Source organism: Nyctibius grandis, chromosome 6 (genome assembly GCF_013368605.1).
Source record: "Nyctibius grandis isolate bNycGra1 chromosome 6, bNycGra1.pri, whole genome shotgun sequence".
NCBI lineage: Eukaryota > Metazoa > Chordata > Aves > Nyctibiiformes > Nyctibiidae > Nyctibius > Nyctibius grandis.
Genome location: NC_090663.1, coordinates 26,989,148 through 27,007,650, shown reverse-complemented (window position 1 = coordinate 27,007,650; position 18,503 = coordinate 26,989,148). Strand labels below are relative to the sequence as shown.

General features: G+C 37.9%; 1 protein-coding gene across 1 annotated transcript in view; it reads left to right on the top strand.

Moving 5' to 3' along the window:
• The first annotated feature begins 250 nt into the window (after positions 1 to 250).
• Positions 251 to 18,503, top strand: part of TMEM156 (transmembrane protein 156) — a 36,694-nt gene continuing 18,441 nt past the window's right edge. Inside the window, exons 1-8 of the mRNA XM_068403264.1 lie at positions 251 to 350; positions 3,631 to 3,912; positions 5,472 to 5,723; positions 7,767 to 7,874; positions 10,604 to 10,606; positions 11,995 to 12,096; positions 12,968 to 12,970; positions 17,815 to 17,919. Of these exons, the coding sequence (XP_068259365.1) occupies positions 251 to 350; positions 3,631 to 3,912; positions 5,472 to 5,723; positions 7,767 to 7,874; positions 10,604 to 10,606; positions 11,995 to 12,096; positions 12,968 to 12,970; positions 17,815 to 17,919 (955 nt within the window). The remainder of the gene's footprint in view (positions 351 to 3,630; positions 3,913 to 5,471; positions 5,724 to 7,766; positions 7,875 to 10,603; positions 10,607 to 11,994; positions 12,097 to 12,967; positions 12,971 to 17,814; positions 17,920 to 18,503) is intronic.

The following is an 18,503-nucleotide window of genomic DNA, read 5'->3' as shown; positions in this document are numbered from 1 at the left end:
ACGATTTTTCTCTTATTTTCATCATGGTACATGAGTTTCATCTTCAGCGTATTCATTTGAATCATCCTCGTCTATGCCAATGTAAGAACAGAATTTAGCTCTCTACAACATAACGTAACAAGAAGTAAAAAAAGTCATATTAGAAAAAGGAAATGAATAGACGTTATTTTGCATGAAGTCTGCACTAAGTTAAAAGCTAAACCAGGAAGGAAGTTACCACCACTCTGCTAGATGGGAGCGCTTCGGTGACATGTGCTTGCTTTTCAGAAAATCAGAACTCTTCAGATTAGTACTAGGAATAATTACCATGTTTATTTTATGTTTACCTGAATTTTTCAAAATCCATGAAGGTGAGTGATCAGCTTTTAAAATAGCCGCCTATTTATTCTAAAGTCTGATTGCAATTGAAAAGTTGGCACGTGCTTTCCTAAAAGCGATGATTAGGATGCTCTACTCACATGGACTTTGCAAAGCATATGGATTTTTTTCATTGGATTTTTAACCGAGAGAGTTAATTATATGCAGTAATTTGAAAGGATTTTGTCATTCATTTACTTACACTGAAAATTTTTGGTAACTATTTCTGCGCAACTGTACTTTTACTATCTTCATCATGAAGAGAGTAGTTAAAATATGTATGTTCTTTTATAGCAGGTACTCATGTCTTAAAAAATAACTTTTTCTAAGTTTCAATACTTAAATGCCTATAAAACTTTGTACAATTACCACCAGGTGTGAGATACTGTCTGTGAAAGAGATATGCAGTGGTAACCTGACAAAATGTAGAGCAGAATAGGTGTAACTGAGCGAAGCAAATCTTTTAACATAAAACCTAAATACATCTTGGTGATCCTAAAAATCTGTACTGGATTTAGGATGAATGAAAAATATATGTGTGGAAGTTATGCATTCAGTGCTTTCTTAAAAATCCATAAATAAATTAATATTAAAATAGTTCTGTCACATCCATTCCTAAGTAGGCTTTTGAATAGGTACGTATTATAATAAAAAGCATCGCTTTGACAAATGGTGTGTGTTCCCAGGCATCATGAAATAAATTATTTATGAGGCATAATTTTCTAAAAAAAAATTAATATAAAAATATATCCAGATTAGTTTACTTATATTTACATTTCTGTTTTCATTAACCACAAAGAATAAACATGATAGTAACTAGAATATAATTTACAGATTGTTATAGTTTATAAATGAAGAAACTTGGTAAGTTGTCATAAGTTTTGAATATCATAAAATTGATGAGTCAGTTTAAGATGTTGAAATAATTAACGTTTTACTTCCATACAGAAGTAATCAAAATATTTGCTAGCACAGACTATGCAAATAAACAACGACATGACTATTACCAGAAGAAAACATTGACCTTACTGTCAAACATCAAAGAGTGAATAATTTCATTTTAACGGAACTGGACTTTCTATGGAACCCCCCGCTGTAACTAGAGGTTTAATAAAGGAATTTCATAATCACAGAACTTCCTAACATTAGGCATGTGGGTTACAGCTCTTTGAATATACAGCAGTTTCCTGGAGATGCTTTGCATGGTTTCATCTCAGTGACCCTCTTAACTCTTCAGGTTGTCTGCGTTCAGGTTTCACAAAACCCTTGCCACATTTCTAGTGCTGTTTGCATTTGGGAGGGTGCTTCCCAGTCTGGCAATAAGGATCAAGCCTCCCGTGGGTATGGCTCTCTGTCTGCTGTGTGATCCGCTGGGAAAGTCTAGTCTTTTTGCAGCCCTGCTTACAGTGTTCAACAATATATGTCCTCCCCTAGGAAGTCTAGAGTCCTGGAAGAAAATAAAGTTTACTGATGCTATATTGTAATTTGAATGGCTTTCTCAGAGATCTTTCAAGAGGATGGTAAGCACCCACCCTAACAGGACAGCATTTAAACTTTTTTCACTCAGAAAACATGCCTTTAACATATCTACAACATGGCTCACAGGCAGCTCTGGAGCCTGTTTAGCCGTGTGTGAAGTCCAAAATGGACTTCACAGTGCAGTATGTAGACTGCTGTCACAGCACAGTGAGCGGATTCCCAAGTCCCCGTACAAATTTCTTGGTGAAAGGGGTATGGCAGGGACTTACTGTTAGTTGACGTTGAGAGCTGTAGCAGTGGTTTTAGACTGGTTGCCCAGGTGCACACACACCTTGCCATGAGAGCACAATAAGCATTCCAGTTCTGCTCCTGGCTTGTCTCCACAGTGAAGCTCTGCACAAAATGCCTCCTTGGGCTGGAAGAATTGGACCTCAAGAGCCTGCTCCACTCCAGGTTGTGTGGGTCAGATTGTAAGCATTTAGAGGAAAATGTTTTGACTTGCCCCAGGGAAAGATCAAGCCCTAAATTTTGTCTGACATTTTTCCTTTTTGTATTAAAATGAATTATTTTCTTACCTGTGTAGCATGTGTATTTTACATTTCAATTTATTATGTTTTATAAGGAGTTTACGACTCTCTGATGTAGTGTTAGTAAAGTGAAAATAATTGACTTTGGCATTGGATTTTGGATTTTATTTCTGTATCCTGCCTGAAATACTTCACTGAACTGTTTCTGAGGTCAGCCTGCTGCGATGTGAGCACAGGTGGCTTGTTGAAGCTGTCAGATTGCGGCTGAGCACTGGAGCAATTAAAGGCTGTGTTTTTCTCTCTATACATAAGGATTTATGAACATATTACTCCAATTACTCATAATGGGAGTTAGATGCAAAATTTCCGCTTCATAGAGATGCAAGGGTACTACTAGAATCGGAAGCTCAGCTACAAAACTATAGGTTAGTGCTGCATCAACTCCAGGAAGTGGTTATTTGTATTCATAAACACATATTTCATGTTGGGGTCCCAGAAGTTTTTTATTCTTAAATTTTTTTTCATATTGAAAAAATATTTCAAAGTTAACTCAAGTACAAATGCACGATTTATACAATAAAGCCCTACTTTAATGTGGAAGACAGCTAAAATAACACTCATTAATAATGAATTCTGTGTGTTTTTTTGCTACTTGCCAGGACTGCATCAATGTACTCCAGCTGTAGTAATTTGATACTGAAATTTGACTATGAATACCAAACCCAATGGTCATAATTAAGATTCATGTTTGTTGACTGAATATAAGAGAACGTGAAGGGTGTGGTCAGAGGATTCAGCAGCGTTTCTGTGTATTTTTACTGTGTGGTTTCAATATCATGGGAAAGAAAGTTTTCATTCTGATTATAGCTATTTTACAACATAATTGCACTGGTGCGTTGCAACTGCATGGTTCCAGGGCTAAGTTCCCCCTCCAAACATGAGTGCTTTCATCTTCTTTTCAAGTACAATCAAATCGGAGCAGCTTTGAAACAGGAATGTGACTAGATATCACCACAAATTCAAGTCAGTATTACAAGAGATTTCATAAAATTCAGCAATAAAATCCAGTATCGAGGTTGTGCAAAGACTCTGTGCTTGCTTTCTCTTACTTGTTGATGCATTCAATGTGCTGCCATAACCCTCAAGAAAGAAAGTGCGTTTCATCGTAAGGTGGTTAAAGGATCTATTACATGGTGCTTCCACGTGTGTATATGTCCATGTGTCCTATATGGCTGTCTTGCTAATATAGTACTCTTTTTTTTTACAGCTAACACTGTAGTTGTGTCATGTGTGGATACCTGTTCATCAGTTAACACCACTTTTCCACTTTGTACTTTTAACAATTCTTGCAAAAGACCAGTGCGACAAAGAAGAAATAACCAGACTATTTTACTGAAGGCCATTGTAAATCCTTCCAATTTCCAAAATATCCCATGTATTTGCCAGTCTTCCAGGAGGGAACAACAGTCCCATACTAAACACACAGACTGTGAATCCAAGAGAGCTGTGAATGTTGATCATCAAGGATCAGGGTCAGCAGCTAAAAAAAGTAAGTAGGAGAAGAGAAATACTTAATTTTGAGGTACTTAGTTACAATATAAAATACATGTTTTTATTTGGTAGTTAAAATTATAATATGCTGCTGGTTCTCTATGGTCTTTGCAAATCTATGAACAATGGTTTTTTTAGCTTGTCTTTGCATGGCTAGAAAATGCAGGTTTTATGCCAGATTCTCAGTGGCATTCATTCCTAACTGTCAGTGAAACATGTTGGTAGCAAAATGCTGATTTCTTTTCTTTGAGGATCTTGTATAAAATCATGGCAGGGTGTGTGTGTGTGTGTGTCATTATCTTCAGCGGCCTTTCTATTGGTCTGGAAGGAGGGTGCTGTGTGAAAAGAGTGCCTTATCCAGCAGCCACCTGCAATATTTCTGTTGCAAATTTGACCTCTGCCATCTGGCTTTTATGAATGCTCTTATATCCCCATCTTTATTCTTTTAATCTTGCTAAATTTTCTAAAATATTTTATTTATTTTTAAGGAGTTGTAGTTTCTGATCAGTTTTCATGCTAAATTTGCTTTTAAATGTCATCGCAGAACTCTACATGTAGATTGCTGATATTATATGAAGATAGGTTGTGAGCAAGTATCTGAAGAACTAATTCAAAGATGGTAGCTATTCAGATGGCAGCTATACAAGAAATAACCATTTTTGTGCTTGTAGTCTGTGATATCCACAACTGTGTAGTATCAGAAATGGCCTTGCATGATTCATAGAAGGCAGCACTGAATAAGGACTGGCACAGCAATACAGAGAGGAGTTCAACAACATCCATGTCTTTTCAGAGCAGTAGCAGCATATTCCTTCTGTGCCGTATACACTTGCAAAGTATCTGGAAACTGTTGGGGAAAAGGATGCTGCTGAATTTTCCTTTCCTATCATTGTCAGCAGCAAGAGCAACAGACCAAGTCCTGCATATAAGAAATGCAGTTCTTTTCCAACTGCATCATTTTCTTATTACAAAATAGCTGTCTCAACAGGTATGGAAAATAGCAAAACAAAAAATATGTGGACAGACTCTGTTCTCAGTTATACCTATACAACTCTAACACTTCTGACAATGTCTCACCTACCTATGATTCTTGTTAACTTTGTGCAAGTCTCACAGCTTATGTGGTTTGAAGTGAAACGAGGACCTTCTGCAACTGATAGCAGATAGACTAGATGTACCCTTCAAATCTCTATCATCCTATGGCTTTTACTTTGTTTTTATTTTTTTCATAGCCTCATTCGTGTTTCTGTTACCTTTGATAACAGATGATGAAACAACAAAAAACTTAAAGGCTCTGAAGCTGATAATAAAGCAAAAAAGGGGCTATAATTTGTGGGGAAAATATATTTTGTATAGATAATCAATACTCTTCAGATCTGTTCAGAATAACTTTACATGGTATCCTTTTGTCCATTTTATCATAGTCAATAATGTAAAAGCCTACTGTATGTTTTTGCGAGTGAGACAGAGAACTTATTTTATTGTTCTTTCTGAGAGTTGTCTCTTTGTCTACCACATGTTGTGTAACAGCTTTGTTTTAATTTTTATTTCCAAAAGCAAAAGGCTCACTTGAAGTGAAAACAGAAGATGTTATTTATTTTTATAAATATTTTAATTTCACTATGGTTTCCAAGCAAGAAGAAGTAGAGCATAATACTTATTACCTGCTGGAAATCCACATCAACAATTCTATAGTCGGAGGAAGAAATGCAGCCGAAGAACACCTAAATCATTCCTGTCTAGTGGCAATGATGGAAGACCAAAATAACTGTATAAATATTTCACTGCAACTGAAGTCTTACGTGGAATGTAAGTTACAAAGGAGAGTCAGAATGGAAATCAAACCAGAAACAATATCAATCTTGCAAAAAATCTCCAGTAGGTAGTTCTCTGCTTTCAGCAACCATTTGAAAGTATTTAAGTATTTCACAAGAAGAAAATATAATTTTGATCATCCCTTAGTAAAAGACCGTCTTTAGTAGGCAACTGACAGTTTTTATAGTGATTGAAAGCAGGTTTAGTTGTGGCTTTTTTTTTTCCTAGAAGCAACACAGCGAAGTAAATGTACATTTTTTTTGCTTAGTGGTGACAGACTCACAAATTGCATGTATGACAAAAGCTGGAATTACTTTTTTCCTCTCTCCTCCCTGATCATGGCATAACCCTGTTGTCTTCAAGGTAAATTAAAAAATTCCTGTTAGCTTCAGTGGCAGAAGAACCAGGAGACAGTTTTGACTTAAAAGAGGAATCTTCAGCTGAACTAGGCCTAGTTTTCCCAGAGGACAGCCTGTCAGCTTTTTAAATTTCTCTTTTTGCTGCAGGAGTTTTTTGGCTGATTGCCTGACCATGGTCAGGGCTTCCAGCCCGTCTATGTGCAATGCTTGCCATCTGGGAATTGCTGAATTATTACATTCATTTAGTTTTGTATGGCAAATGCATTTTGTGCTGTACCTTTGCTGGGAAAAAATATGTGTTTTGGAGTTGGCTAAACCTATGTTAAATAGGTCCAGGTAAAATCCTAAAGAAGAGAGGGCAACTCATTTTTTTTAAAAAAATAAGTAGGTCTAGCTATGAGAGGAGTATAGTTTGTAACTTGCCCTGCTAACTTGTGTCAAAACTATGAGCTAACTGCCTTTTGCTAATGGTGCTTTACCTGGGAAGCAGTTCTCTCAGATTAACAAAAAAAATTAAGAACACATCTTTTTTCTATTTACTTCAAAACAAAGCTAGAGAGGTGCTCAGGGCTTTGACTAGGCGAAGTTGATATACAAGTCGTTACAGGTCACTACAAGAGGGGGCAGAGTACTCTGTTTGAAAGGAGCCTAAATGAGTGTATAAAAGATATTTTTAGTTCTGAATTAGGAGGGGTGAGCCATGCTTACCTCGAAGAGCCAAGGAGTTATTGGCAGTTACCTCATGACTTCTCAGTGGAGAAGATGCACAGGAGAACTTGATGTAGGTCCAATTATGCTGTTCTAAGTCAAGGAAAGGAAAACAGTGGTTTGGCTACAGTCTGTAATTTGATTTTTTATGAGTCATAGTAACATAGTTGGTTTTTAAAATAGTTATTTGACAATGCTAAGGTATGCATTAACATGTAGCTGCCAAAGAAGTTTGAAAGGTTTTTCGAACAACCAGAGAGGAAATTTCCCCACATCCTTTCTCTGTGGCATATAGTCCCAGTTTGTACTAGTTACTGAACTAATTCCCTGCGGAATGTGGGTGCATTTCTGCAGCAGCTGTTGTCCGAAAGAGCAGCCTACCTCCTACTCCCAGTCCCACACCGATTCTCCCCCAAGGCAGCTTCAGTTAAAAGAACTCCCCAGAGGGGTCCTGGTGGTGGCATTTCCTCACTTTTTGACAAGAAAATTTATTTATTATTAGAATCTTACCTTCTCCCGTATATGAAGGTGGATCAGGAGGTTGAGAATGCTGGTACAGGCCAATGTTCGACAGTGGACCAATTCGTTCTGTGCTCCATCCAAAGAAAGAGGGAATATATATTACCCTTGTTCTACCTTAAATATAAATGTTGACCTTTGAAGCATTTTCTTCCTGTCTGAGTTGCATATAACAATTTATACAAATAGGAAACATTTTCATTCACTTAGCTACGTATAACTATTTCAGACATGGGAAGATAGATACAGGAGAAAATGAAGCTAAATTCTAGATAGGAAACAATTTCAAACAAACAAGAAGACTGAAAGAAAAAGGCATAATCTTCTGTTTTTTTTAAATTTTCATCTGTGGTGATAGGCATGGTCCAAAAACCTACCAAGACTGAATGTTCTGCTTTTCTCTGCTGGTGATTTTCTGCCTCACTTCATCTTTTCTACATTTTATGGACAGATCCAATGTGTATGACGAAGATCATTTGGCTCACTATGATTCCAGTAGTTTTTGTGTTTACTATTTCAATTGTCATCTACAGAATAGTCCACGAAAATGAACAAAACTGTAAGTAGCAAAAAGTTAGTCTGCGTGAATTTAAATTTCAATGCAATGAAAAATGTATTAATTTACAATAACAAAGCTTTTGATTATTAATGTGATTCAGACACCAATATTTTAATTGTAATATGGTAAAAGCTTCTTCTAGAGGGAATGAAATATTCAGATGATTGATACTATCACCTCTCACCTCTGAACTGTGGATTCAAATCCAAGCCTGTTGATGGTGCATGAAATATGGCTTTTTTGACAGATGCTTGGTGGCCTATGATCCTTAGTGTTATGAACTGGCTTCAGATTGATTTCAGTAGATAAAACAAGTACTGTTGAACCTTGTTGAAGGTCTTAAGCAGAAATGCCAATGACCAATATAAGCAGATTGAAATACCTTTTCCTTCCTGAAGATGATTAATCTAGATCATGGTCAAGAAAAATTACAGGACAGATATGAGGAGATAGGCACTCAGCTGTCTGTCCTAAAAACTTGTTATCTAAATTCAGTGATGGTGTAATCCCATACAGGTCAACCAAGCTGTGCCTTCTTAACCTCACAGCTGAATTAAACCCAGTTAACATTTCTTCTCTTTGCTGTTTTTTTTTCACCGAAGAAAATATTGCTCTGATTTCTGAAACAGTACTATTGACTATTCCAAGTGATTAAAACTTTACTGTGAAAGAACTTGTCCTTATTTCAGAGATTGAAACGATTGTTTCTACAGAATGCCTTTACCAGCCAAGACAGGCTCTTCCTATGCAATTCACTTGGGATACAGGCTGAAATCAGGATTTACAATATTTTTTCTAGCAAAAATACAGTGAAGAAAGCAAGAATAAAGGTGTAGGAGTACCATGAGCTTGAGACTATTGAGCAATCAAGATAAAGTCTTCTGCAGAAAAACAATGCAGAAAATTGACTGCTTGTCAGCTGCTGGTCCTTATTTTTCATCTCAAGTCATAAGTAGTGGTACAGGGAGCACACTCCCTTTCATCAGTGTGAAGAGAGTGTTAGTTAACCTGTTACCTGAGATAATAGCTCTTAGATGCTTTTCACAGCAATTTCCTGAGACTTTCTGCCTGTGTCAGCCCTCGGTGGGCAGAATGCCTCTGGACAACCAGCGTTTAGTTGCTATTACCAGGCAGGTGACCATTCCCCTTGTAGTCCAGAGCTGCCGAATGGAGACCTTGGTCACCGGGGTAACAAAAACATGATGAGCCATATCCATTCCCCTGATCAACCTTACTGTATCCACAGGCAGTTTTATAATGAAAGAGCAATAGGAGTCTAGCTTTAATCACACACAACTGAACAGAAGGAAGAAGAGTGCCCCCACAGAAAATGTTTCTGTGATTTTTTTGCACAATGTAAATATTTTATGCATATATTTTTAATGAATAAGCAAAATAGTTGCTAAAAATGGCAAATCTGTGACCCACTACCAAATGATTAGAGAAACTCCTTACGAGATTATCTTGGTTAAAATACGTGATCTTTTACTTATTGCTAGACTCAAATTCTGAGACCTATTTTATGTATATAAAAATCCCATAAAGTGTAAATTAGGTCTTTATAAGTGGGCTATTCAATGCTTTAATTTAAAGGACTTTTATTTGTAATTTCAAAGCTACCTATAAATGTCATGTGTATGATTTTCTATGCTTTGAGTCATAACGTCCCATTTTTACTGCAGAACTGTTAGTAGTGATGATTAATGATTTACTGCCTTTATTTTTAAGCATCAGTTTTCTATTAAATGTTCTTCAGAATTGCCATGGACACAAGCAGGGAGGAAAAGATGCCCTTTTGAGGCTTCTAATTACTCATTTGCTTCTAGAATACATTTTCTGTTAATAGAGGAGTAGTGTGTTTATTAGTTAAATTTACAATATATAACATCATAAACAACATCGACATGTTACTGACAAAAAGACAAGCACATAAAAATCAGATTTAAGGGTTATATTCCTTATGTGTATATATTATGATGCCACCTTTAATTACAAGTCTATATACTTCTTTTTTCAGTGCTGCCCAAAGAACACAGCAGAATATTACTATGTGCCTAAAACAGCTCCTAAGATTTTTTACAATCATAATTGTTAGTCGTTTTTCTCTTAATTTCTGGGCACTACTGAAAGCTGTCAAGAAATACAGAATTATTAATTTCCTCTTGAGACCTTCCAAGACATTCTGCTAGGCATATTCTGAGACTCTTTGAAACATTAATGAAGTTATTTCCATGAGTGCATAAAATAAAATACCCAAATAAACTCGGTGGAGGATACAACAGATCCACAACAAAGGAGCTAAATTAGAAATTAGTTCTTTTGCCTTTTCCCTTCCACTCTTGTCTTAGGACCACTTCCAGAGCTTCCTTTGACATTCTAGACGTAGGGATTGAGTGCACCCTCAGTAAATTTGCAGATGACACCAAGCTGGGTGGGAGTGTCGATCTGCTGGAGGGTAGGAAGGCCCTACAGAGGGATTTGGACAGGTTAGATAGATGGGCCAAGACCAACGGCATGAGGTTCAACAAGAACAAGTGCCGGGTCTTACACTTTGGCCACAACAACCCCATGCAGCTCTACAGGCTGGGGGAAGAGTGGTTAGAAAGCAGCCCAGCGGAAAGAGACCTGGGGGTGCTGATCGAGAGCCGGCTAAACGTGAGCCAGCAGTGTGCCCAGGTGGCCAAGAAGGCCAATGGCATCCTGGCCTCTATTAGGAATAGTGTAGCCAGCTGGTCAAGGGAAGTGATCGTCCCTCTGTACTCGGCACTGGTGAGGCCTCATCTTGAGTACTGTGTCCAGTTCTGGGCCCCGCACTTCAAGAAAGATGTTGAGGTGTTGGAGCAAGTCCAGAGGAGGGCGACCAAGCTGGTGAAGGGCCTGGAGGGTCTGACCTATGAGGAACGGCTGAGGGAGATGGGGTTGTTTAGCTTGGAGAAGAGGAGGCTCCGAGGTGACCTTATTGCAGTCTACAACTACCTGAAGGGAGGTTGTAGTGAAGTGGGAGTTGGCCTCTTCTCTCGGGCAACTAGCAATAGGACAAGAGGACACAGCCTCAAGCTTCACCAGGGGAGGTTCAGGTTGGACATCAGGAAGAATGTCTTTTCAGAAAGGGTTATTAGACATGGGAATGGGCTGCCCAGGGAGGTGGTGGAGTCACCATCTCTGGCTGTGTTTAAGAAAAGACTGGACATGGCACTTAGTGCCATGGTCTAGTTGACATGGTGGTGTCAGGGCAACGGTTGGACTCGATGATCCCTGAGGTCTCTTCCAACCTGGTTGATTCTGTGATTCTGTGATTCTGTGATTAACTGTTACAGTGCATGCTTAGGGCTTCAGTGCATTAGATCTCCGCTGGCTATTTATTAAAAAATCATGACCTAAATAATGCCAGTTTAATTATTTCTTAAAGATGACGTTTTCTAGTGTTCTCAAAAGAAAAAGATAAAAATAAATTCTGTTATGTAGAATTGGAGCGAGCCTGTCATCAGAAGCTGGCTGAGCCCTGAACGTGAACTGCTGTCGTCATTGTAGAACAGGGCTAATCACAACAGCTGCACAATCAACTGCAATAACTCCACCAAGAGCAAAACGATTAAGAGAGCAGCAGAAGGATGGAAAGACTGAGGAGTTTATGGACTGGGTGCTGAGGACAGTCAGAGGTGCTCAACCCAGCTCTGTCTTTCTCTTTCTGTGTAGTGTAGAGCTTGCTCTCAAACTGTGCTTCCAAAGATGAACACCCCACACTTGCAAAGAGCCTGTCAGCTTCCTAGGATGTCAGTACACTCCATCCTTGCTATTCCACTGTCTGCAGTGTGAGTCTGAACCTATACTGGAACATGTACTTCTTTGATAACCTTCCAAAATTTGTTCAAGGTACACAGTATAGAGGAGGGAAGGAATAATTTCAAAGGGGCAAACCTTAATGGAATTTCCAGAAAATTTCATTCAGGAAATATAAAATATCTGGCCCTAGGTTTTCCTCACTACCTTGTTTCAAAACCTTCCCTTTTTTTCATGGAAGGTGTTTAACAGTTTAAGAATAAGGTGTTTACCAGTTTTCTGTCTAATCAGTGCTGTATGTAATTCTATAGTTGAGGATAATGCATTTTTTTAAAAACAGATTGTAAACACAGAGTGGCAGCAATTTCTACTATCCTAAGAAGAAAGTGTTCTAGACAAGCAAGAAGAACCATATCTGCCACTCAAATTCATCCTTTTCCTGGTAAGTAATATAAAAGTAAAATAAACACCTAATAAATCTTGAGGCATGAGGAGGTCAAGAAGGACCTTTTAAGTCTTTCCTGTCAGAGGATGCTTCAGGTTTGTTTCAGAGTTACCATAATCCTACACAAATTTGATCTGGCTTATATAATGGAAACATTTTTATATCATAAATAAATAATTCTGACAATGAAACTATAAGACAACTTAAGTATATCACGTGGGAATGCTTCTTCCAGTCTTCCAAATGTGTTCCATTAATGACTTTGGGTTTTTTACCTCCTTTTAATTTTTGATCATGTTGTGTGCCACATTTGAGGTTTGGCAGCTGAGTGTTTTGTGTGTGTATGAAAAGTATAGAGACACAAACACACGTGTGTGTATGCTATATGTGTTTATGACTCTTGACAAAATCTGCTACCAAAGGATGGAATGGATGGCCATAGTGGGACTCAGAGAATGACTCTGCTGGCACTTTGTAGCCTATTGTCCTGGTTTCATGGTGATAAAATGATAGAATCAATTTTCTGTTACATTTTGTTTCAGTTTGTGGCCAGTTGTGGTGTGGTGATCAAGGCCATTAGCAGTGAAAGCCGGGGCAGCTGACCCAGGCTGGCCCACAGGTGTATTCTATAACATGAACATCACATTCACTATAAATAGGAAAGCTGCTGGGGAAGCTTTCCTTCTCATTCCTCTTGATGGTTGCTATGCCTGGAGGGACTTGCTGCCACTCTATGGCCTAAGTATAACTTTGTGTCTCTTTTATTAGTATTGATATTGGTTTTCTTATTTTATTAAATATGTTTAAATTTCAACCCATGAGTCTCCCTCCTTTTCCCAATTCCCTTTCTTGGTTGGGAAGGGGACAGTGGGTGATAGAACAACTGGTTATTGTTTAGCCCTGGGTGTGGGCTAAACAGAGACACCTATTTCTAGGGAGAAATTCCCACAAAGCACAATTTTTCTTGTCTCAGGAATTAAAATGTGCTTTTCTGAGAGTATGGTATGTTTAGCACAGGTAAATTAAATGGTATGGCTAAACTCAAAGTTTTGTTTCCAGAAATTATGATTTGGTAACAAATCTCTGTGTGAGAGGAAATCAGCAGCTGTAGCTTGGAGAGTTACTGATATTGCTGGAAGGGTCATATGCTTTAATAAATTCCATGGATTCTGGTTTCACGAAGAGAGCTCTATCTTTAAAAAGATTGACATGGATGTATAGAATAATAGCTCTGAATAGCAAACCAACCTCCCTCCAAAACAAGAACAACTACAAAGCCAGCAAATGAAAAAAAAAATGGTTTTAAATGTGTCTAGGCTTGGGTACCTCCCTGTTTGTTTTGTTGGCTCTTCAGGTGTAAGAGGAGACTTAATAATTTCTCTTTACAACTCAGTAACTCATGGCATTTCAATTTTACATAGGAAAGAGTGAATAGCTTCCTGTCTGTCTGAACTCTCCTGGGAGTACAATTTACAGTCCTTGCTTTTAAAGCACTGGCTACCTCTAAGATGTATTTATGAGCTAATTATTTTTATCCTGCAGGAAAGGAATTATCTTTCTGACATCTTTTGCCTTGAGTAGCTTCACTAATACCATATCTGTTTCATCAGCACATTCACAATAGCATTTTTAGTGTTGTATATCCAAAGGCATTTTTGATAATGGAGTTTTATGGAAATTCAAATCTAGTTTTACTAGATTTTACTGAAAAGACTAGGAATCCCATACTGGTCAGTCATTCTTACTTCTATGTTCCTCACAATTCAATCTATCCATTTAACTCAGAAAGATGCTTAGTTGTATGAACTGCTATAACGGGTTTTATTTTAATATGAAATTCTTTGATTTCACACACCATAATTCCAGTCAATTTCCTGATTTATACCAATATCAAGACCATATGAAAAGGGTTCATTTTTTTCACCAGTTGCTAAGTTTAAGATTTGCTAGTGTGATAATGGATTATAGATAGCTATAGATGACTTCTTCAACAGCCCTTGAAAATATTTTCACTATCATTAGTTCATAGCTTGGTATCTTGAAACAAAACATTGAGATCCACTGAAGACAATACAGCCACCCTGGAAACACTGTAATGAGACTAAATAACTATATATCTGAGAGGATGTGACAGCATCTTGTATAGATGAAAAGATGTATAGGTACTACTAAAAGGTAATTCAAAGCCCAGAAAGGATGAGGGAAGAAAAAGAAGGAAACCTATAGTTTGAGAATGATTTCCTAGGCAGGCTCAGGAAACTGTTGTCTTAATATCACTGTGATTCTACAAAAAGATAACTTCCAGCATGGATGGTGGTTTTGTGAAACAGTTAGTGGCTCTGTGTCCATGAATGATTACCATTAAGTCTGGTGGCCAGAGGGAAGAAGGAAAAATGTATGTGTTCTCTAGGGTAGGATTGAAGTTACAGCCTTCCAAAGTCATGGTACTACAAAGGATTAAGCACAAATAGTGAGGATAGGGGAGCTTTAATGCATTATGGTCATAAATGTTGACTAAACGTTGTCTGTGCTGTTAAGCCAAAAAAGTATGCACTAGAGCAGGGGCTGTACAGAGAGTGTTTTCTGGACTTTGGATCTGTTCCTGCCATTGCATTTATGTAAAACAGTCCATTGAATGGTATGAATTGACAAAACACAGTTGCCCTTAAATGCAGCCACAAGAGAAGGGAAAGAGTACAGGGTGCTTTTTTCTTCAGTGCAATAACTAAGTATTTAAGTGGCTGATATGTATTTCCAGACACAGCACCTTCATATCAAATAGGACTTGATACTAGTAGCACATGGAAAATAATCCATAGAAGAAAAGTCAATTCCTTGCTTTGTGTTCATGACAGAGAATCTTGGGGAGAGTCCCATGTAAGAGACTTTTATTGCAAGAATTTCTTTGAGGAGCTTTCTCAAATTGAAGAGGCAGTAGAAGAGGTTCTGGAACAACTTAATAAATTAATAATAGCAATTAGAAGGACTAGACAGTATTCCCCACAGTGTTCTAAAAGAACTGAGATAGAAAGTGCTAAACTCTCATGCGCAGCTTACTGCTTAAATCAGCAGTACCTTTCCCTTGGCCCACTTTCCCTAAACCACTTCAGTATCTTTTCCACTAATAGCAACTGATTAAGTACAGCTATTCTCATATAGCTGTATCCTAAAAACAAATAAGCCTGAGGATGTGGCACAGAATTACTTGTTGGAAGCAGGCCAGTGTGTGTGAACTGTACACTACATTATTAAAAAAAAAAAGTTGCACAGGAAACACTGCATAAATCAGGACGTTTAATAACTAGGCTGAATCTGCCTATCAGGGTCTTTTCATACTGGAAGTTTCGTTAATATAATTATATGGGTTATACTTAAGTGTTAATTTATATTACTAGAAGTCTACCACTATGAATTCCTATTTAGACCTCCTTTTCCTAGCGTAAGAATGACATTCCTTGTTTATTTTTATCCTATTTTGAAAGCAGTATAAGGTCTATTGGGAAAAAATGACCTGCTCCCATTCCTGTGCTAGAGTGGGACTGTGCAGATAGGGAATAGTATTGTTAATATAATCATGTTATTACTCTACAGTCTGTGTGAGCAACATTAGTTCAAACCTACTGCTTTGTTCTACATTGTTCAAACAGCATACTTCTCGCATTTTCAGTGATACTGCATCGGCTCATGGAGTCACAGTTTGGTTCATTACATTTTAGGATACAAATACAGGATTCCCTGACTCACTTGTCTGACTCACAGTAATGCAAAGTTAATTCTGATGGATGATGATTTTATAACTCATCCTGAGAGGAGAACATTGTAGGATGATGGTGACAACCAGGACTCGGAGAATAAAACCTCAGGGTTTCTGGCCTCCAGTTGTTTTCTGGACTGTTTAGACTTTGTGACATCCATAGCATTTGATGTAAGTGGGATTGACAGCAGTAATTTGCTCATAAGAAACAACAAGACAAATTTCCTGTCAGTCATTTGAATTCCTGTATTGTTTTCTGTGCTATCCTATTAAAATAATAGTTGTTCTCATACAAGATCAGAGAAAGTAGGTGAAATTCTGCCGTCTCTCTGACGTGTTGCTACAGCTTCAGGTTAGTTGACAGGTTGGAAATAGAAGCAAATGCTGGCTCAGTAGTGTCAGGGCTGGCATCCCAGTGAATTCAGACTCACTCCTCCTTACATTCTGCGATAATTTTCTTTTTAGCAAAGAGGACAGGTAAGATATATCTTCTACAGCAGCAAATAGATGCAAAGCCAAGAAAGGAGAAATTTGTTTCATCTTGGCCAAGTGAAGCATCACCTATTTGATTCTGATCCTTTTCAGTTCCTGATGTAGCTGAATAGATGTCTTTTCCTCTGCAACTTAGATGAATAATACTGGGAAAAGCAAAGCTTGTCACAGTAGTCAATATTTAACACAGACTTACGTGTTTCTGAGATGCAGCATTTCTAGAGAAAAATGTGAAGACTTATTACCACTTTGGGTCTTTTTTTATGTTTCAGAAAGGTGGATAAAATCTATAGGATGCAGGCAATTTTAGGGAGCTTTTCATAGCCCCTGTATGCTTTCAGTAGAGCACTGATGCACAAGAGGCCATTTCTCTGCTCAGTTTGCATGCATGTAGAACAGTGTTACACACAGGCTCTGAAGGGAATATCAGCCTACGTTCCCATTCTTTCCAGGTTCATCCTGAGGGTGAAACAAGATCCATTGCTATTTTTAAAAATACCCCAATTTTATTTTAACTTTGCTTTTCATGTTCAGTTCCTTAATTACCAAGATCCAAACTCTACTTTTTAACTGCATTTTTAAAGAGAGAAGCCCAAATGATACAGTCAGTGGAGAAGGGATGTAGCTAAATAGAAGTGGCACAGTTCATCCTCCTGTTATGAACTCAGTAGAAACCCATTTGTAGGTTTACAGAAGTTATGGATGGTCAGGGACAGGATGGACCTGGAGTTAAAATATTAGTTGTGTTCTGCAGTAGTTCTTTGAAAAATGCATTGGATCAACAACTCTGAGTTCATTTGCCTGACAATGCTATTTCTGCATTTCTTCATCTGTGTTCCAGTAAGATATCATGTCAGGATCTGTGTTGCCAGTGCGCTAAAGGCATCACCATGCCTTTCCCTGCTTCTGAGGTGTGTGCTGTCATCTTTGTTAACAATGTGATGATACCCAGGAGCTCTCCCTGTGTGTATGACAGGTTAGCTGAGGCCACATCACGTGTTCCTGAGTGGCAATCTAGGCTGACCTTATGTGAAAATGAATCAGAAAGTTCACACTCTAAATTTCAGTTGTTTCCAATTAACTGGTGAACTGTAGGTTTTTATATTTTGGGAAACTCTTAGTTAACCCCCAATTTTCATGCCTTTGTATTTTCACTACTAGTAAAATTTCCAAGAGCAACTTAGTTGCCTACCTTCAAGCTGCTTCCAGGGAGACTTAGGATCAGTATGTTGTAATCCCACTAGTATCAAGAGGAAGTTAAATACAAAACATGGTTAGTACTTTCAGGAGTTCCTGACATGTATCTGCATCTAGGTGCTGCAATCCCGCTGAAAAACTGGCTGTCCACCGCTGCCTCGTGTTCAGATAGGTCTCAATTATTTTCAAACTTGCAGATTCAGTGTTTAACACTCTGCAGATGTATTTGCTGCTTTAATAATATGGATAAAAATTATTTTCACTTTCAATAGTGAAAACCAGCAAACAACAGATTCCACTTGCTGCACAGACCACAAAGATACTGCCCATAATTCCTGAACAAGAGCATTGTCATGCGGGTACATCAACTGTAGAAGGTAAGTAAATATCTTACAACTCTGATTATTCTGTTTTGCCTCATATTTTTAGAATTAATAGTAGCAGTATCTGCTCAAAATAAATTAGTACTTTTTCTAGCCAAATAAATGAGATGACAAACCGGAAAATGTGTTTTTTGAGAGCTAGGTGTCAGGGAAACAAAATCAATTTTCCTTCTGCTACCAAGAGTCATCTATAAACTAATGTGTTAGCCTTTTAAACCCTGTGTGTCCTGAAGGCCCCAGTGCAAATTCTGACACTGTTTTTCTGGTGTAGAATGTTGTGTCCTGGACTTCAGCATTACGCTGACATTTGTATCTGACAAGGGCAGAGGAAAGAAGCAATTTGCAAATGATCTCTGAAGAGAATCACATGTTTGAAATAGTTTGCTGGTCAAATTCCCCAAACAAAAGAAATCGATTGCTCTGTTATTACACCAGTCAGAAGGAGTGACAAGAAGTTGGTTTAAGCTTGGAACTAAAATTAGTCTCCCACTTCAAACTTTCTTCAGCCCTTGTACTCCAGTAAATTGTTTTGGAAAGTCCAGATGTAAGGAAACAAGTCTGAAAAGAAATATGCAGTA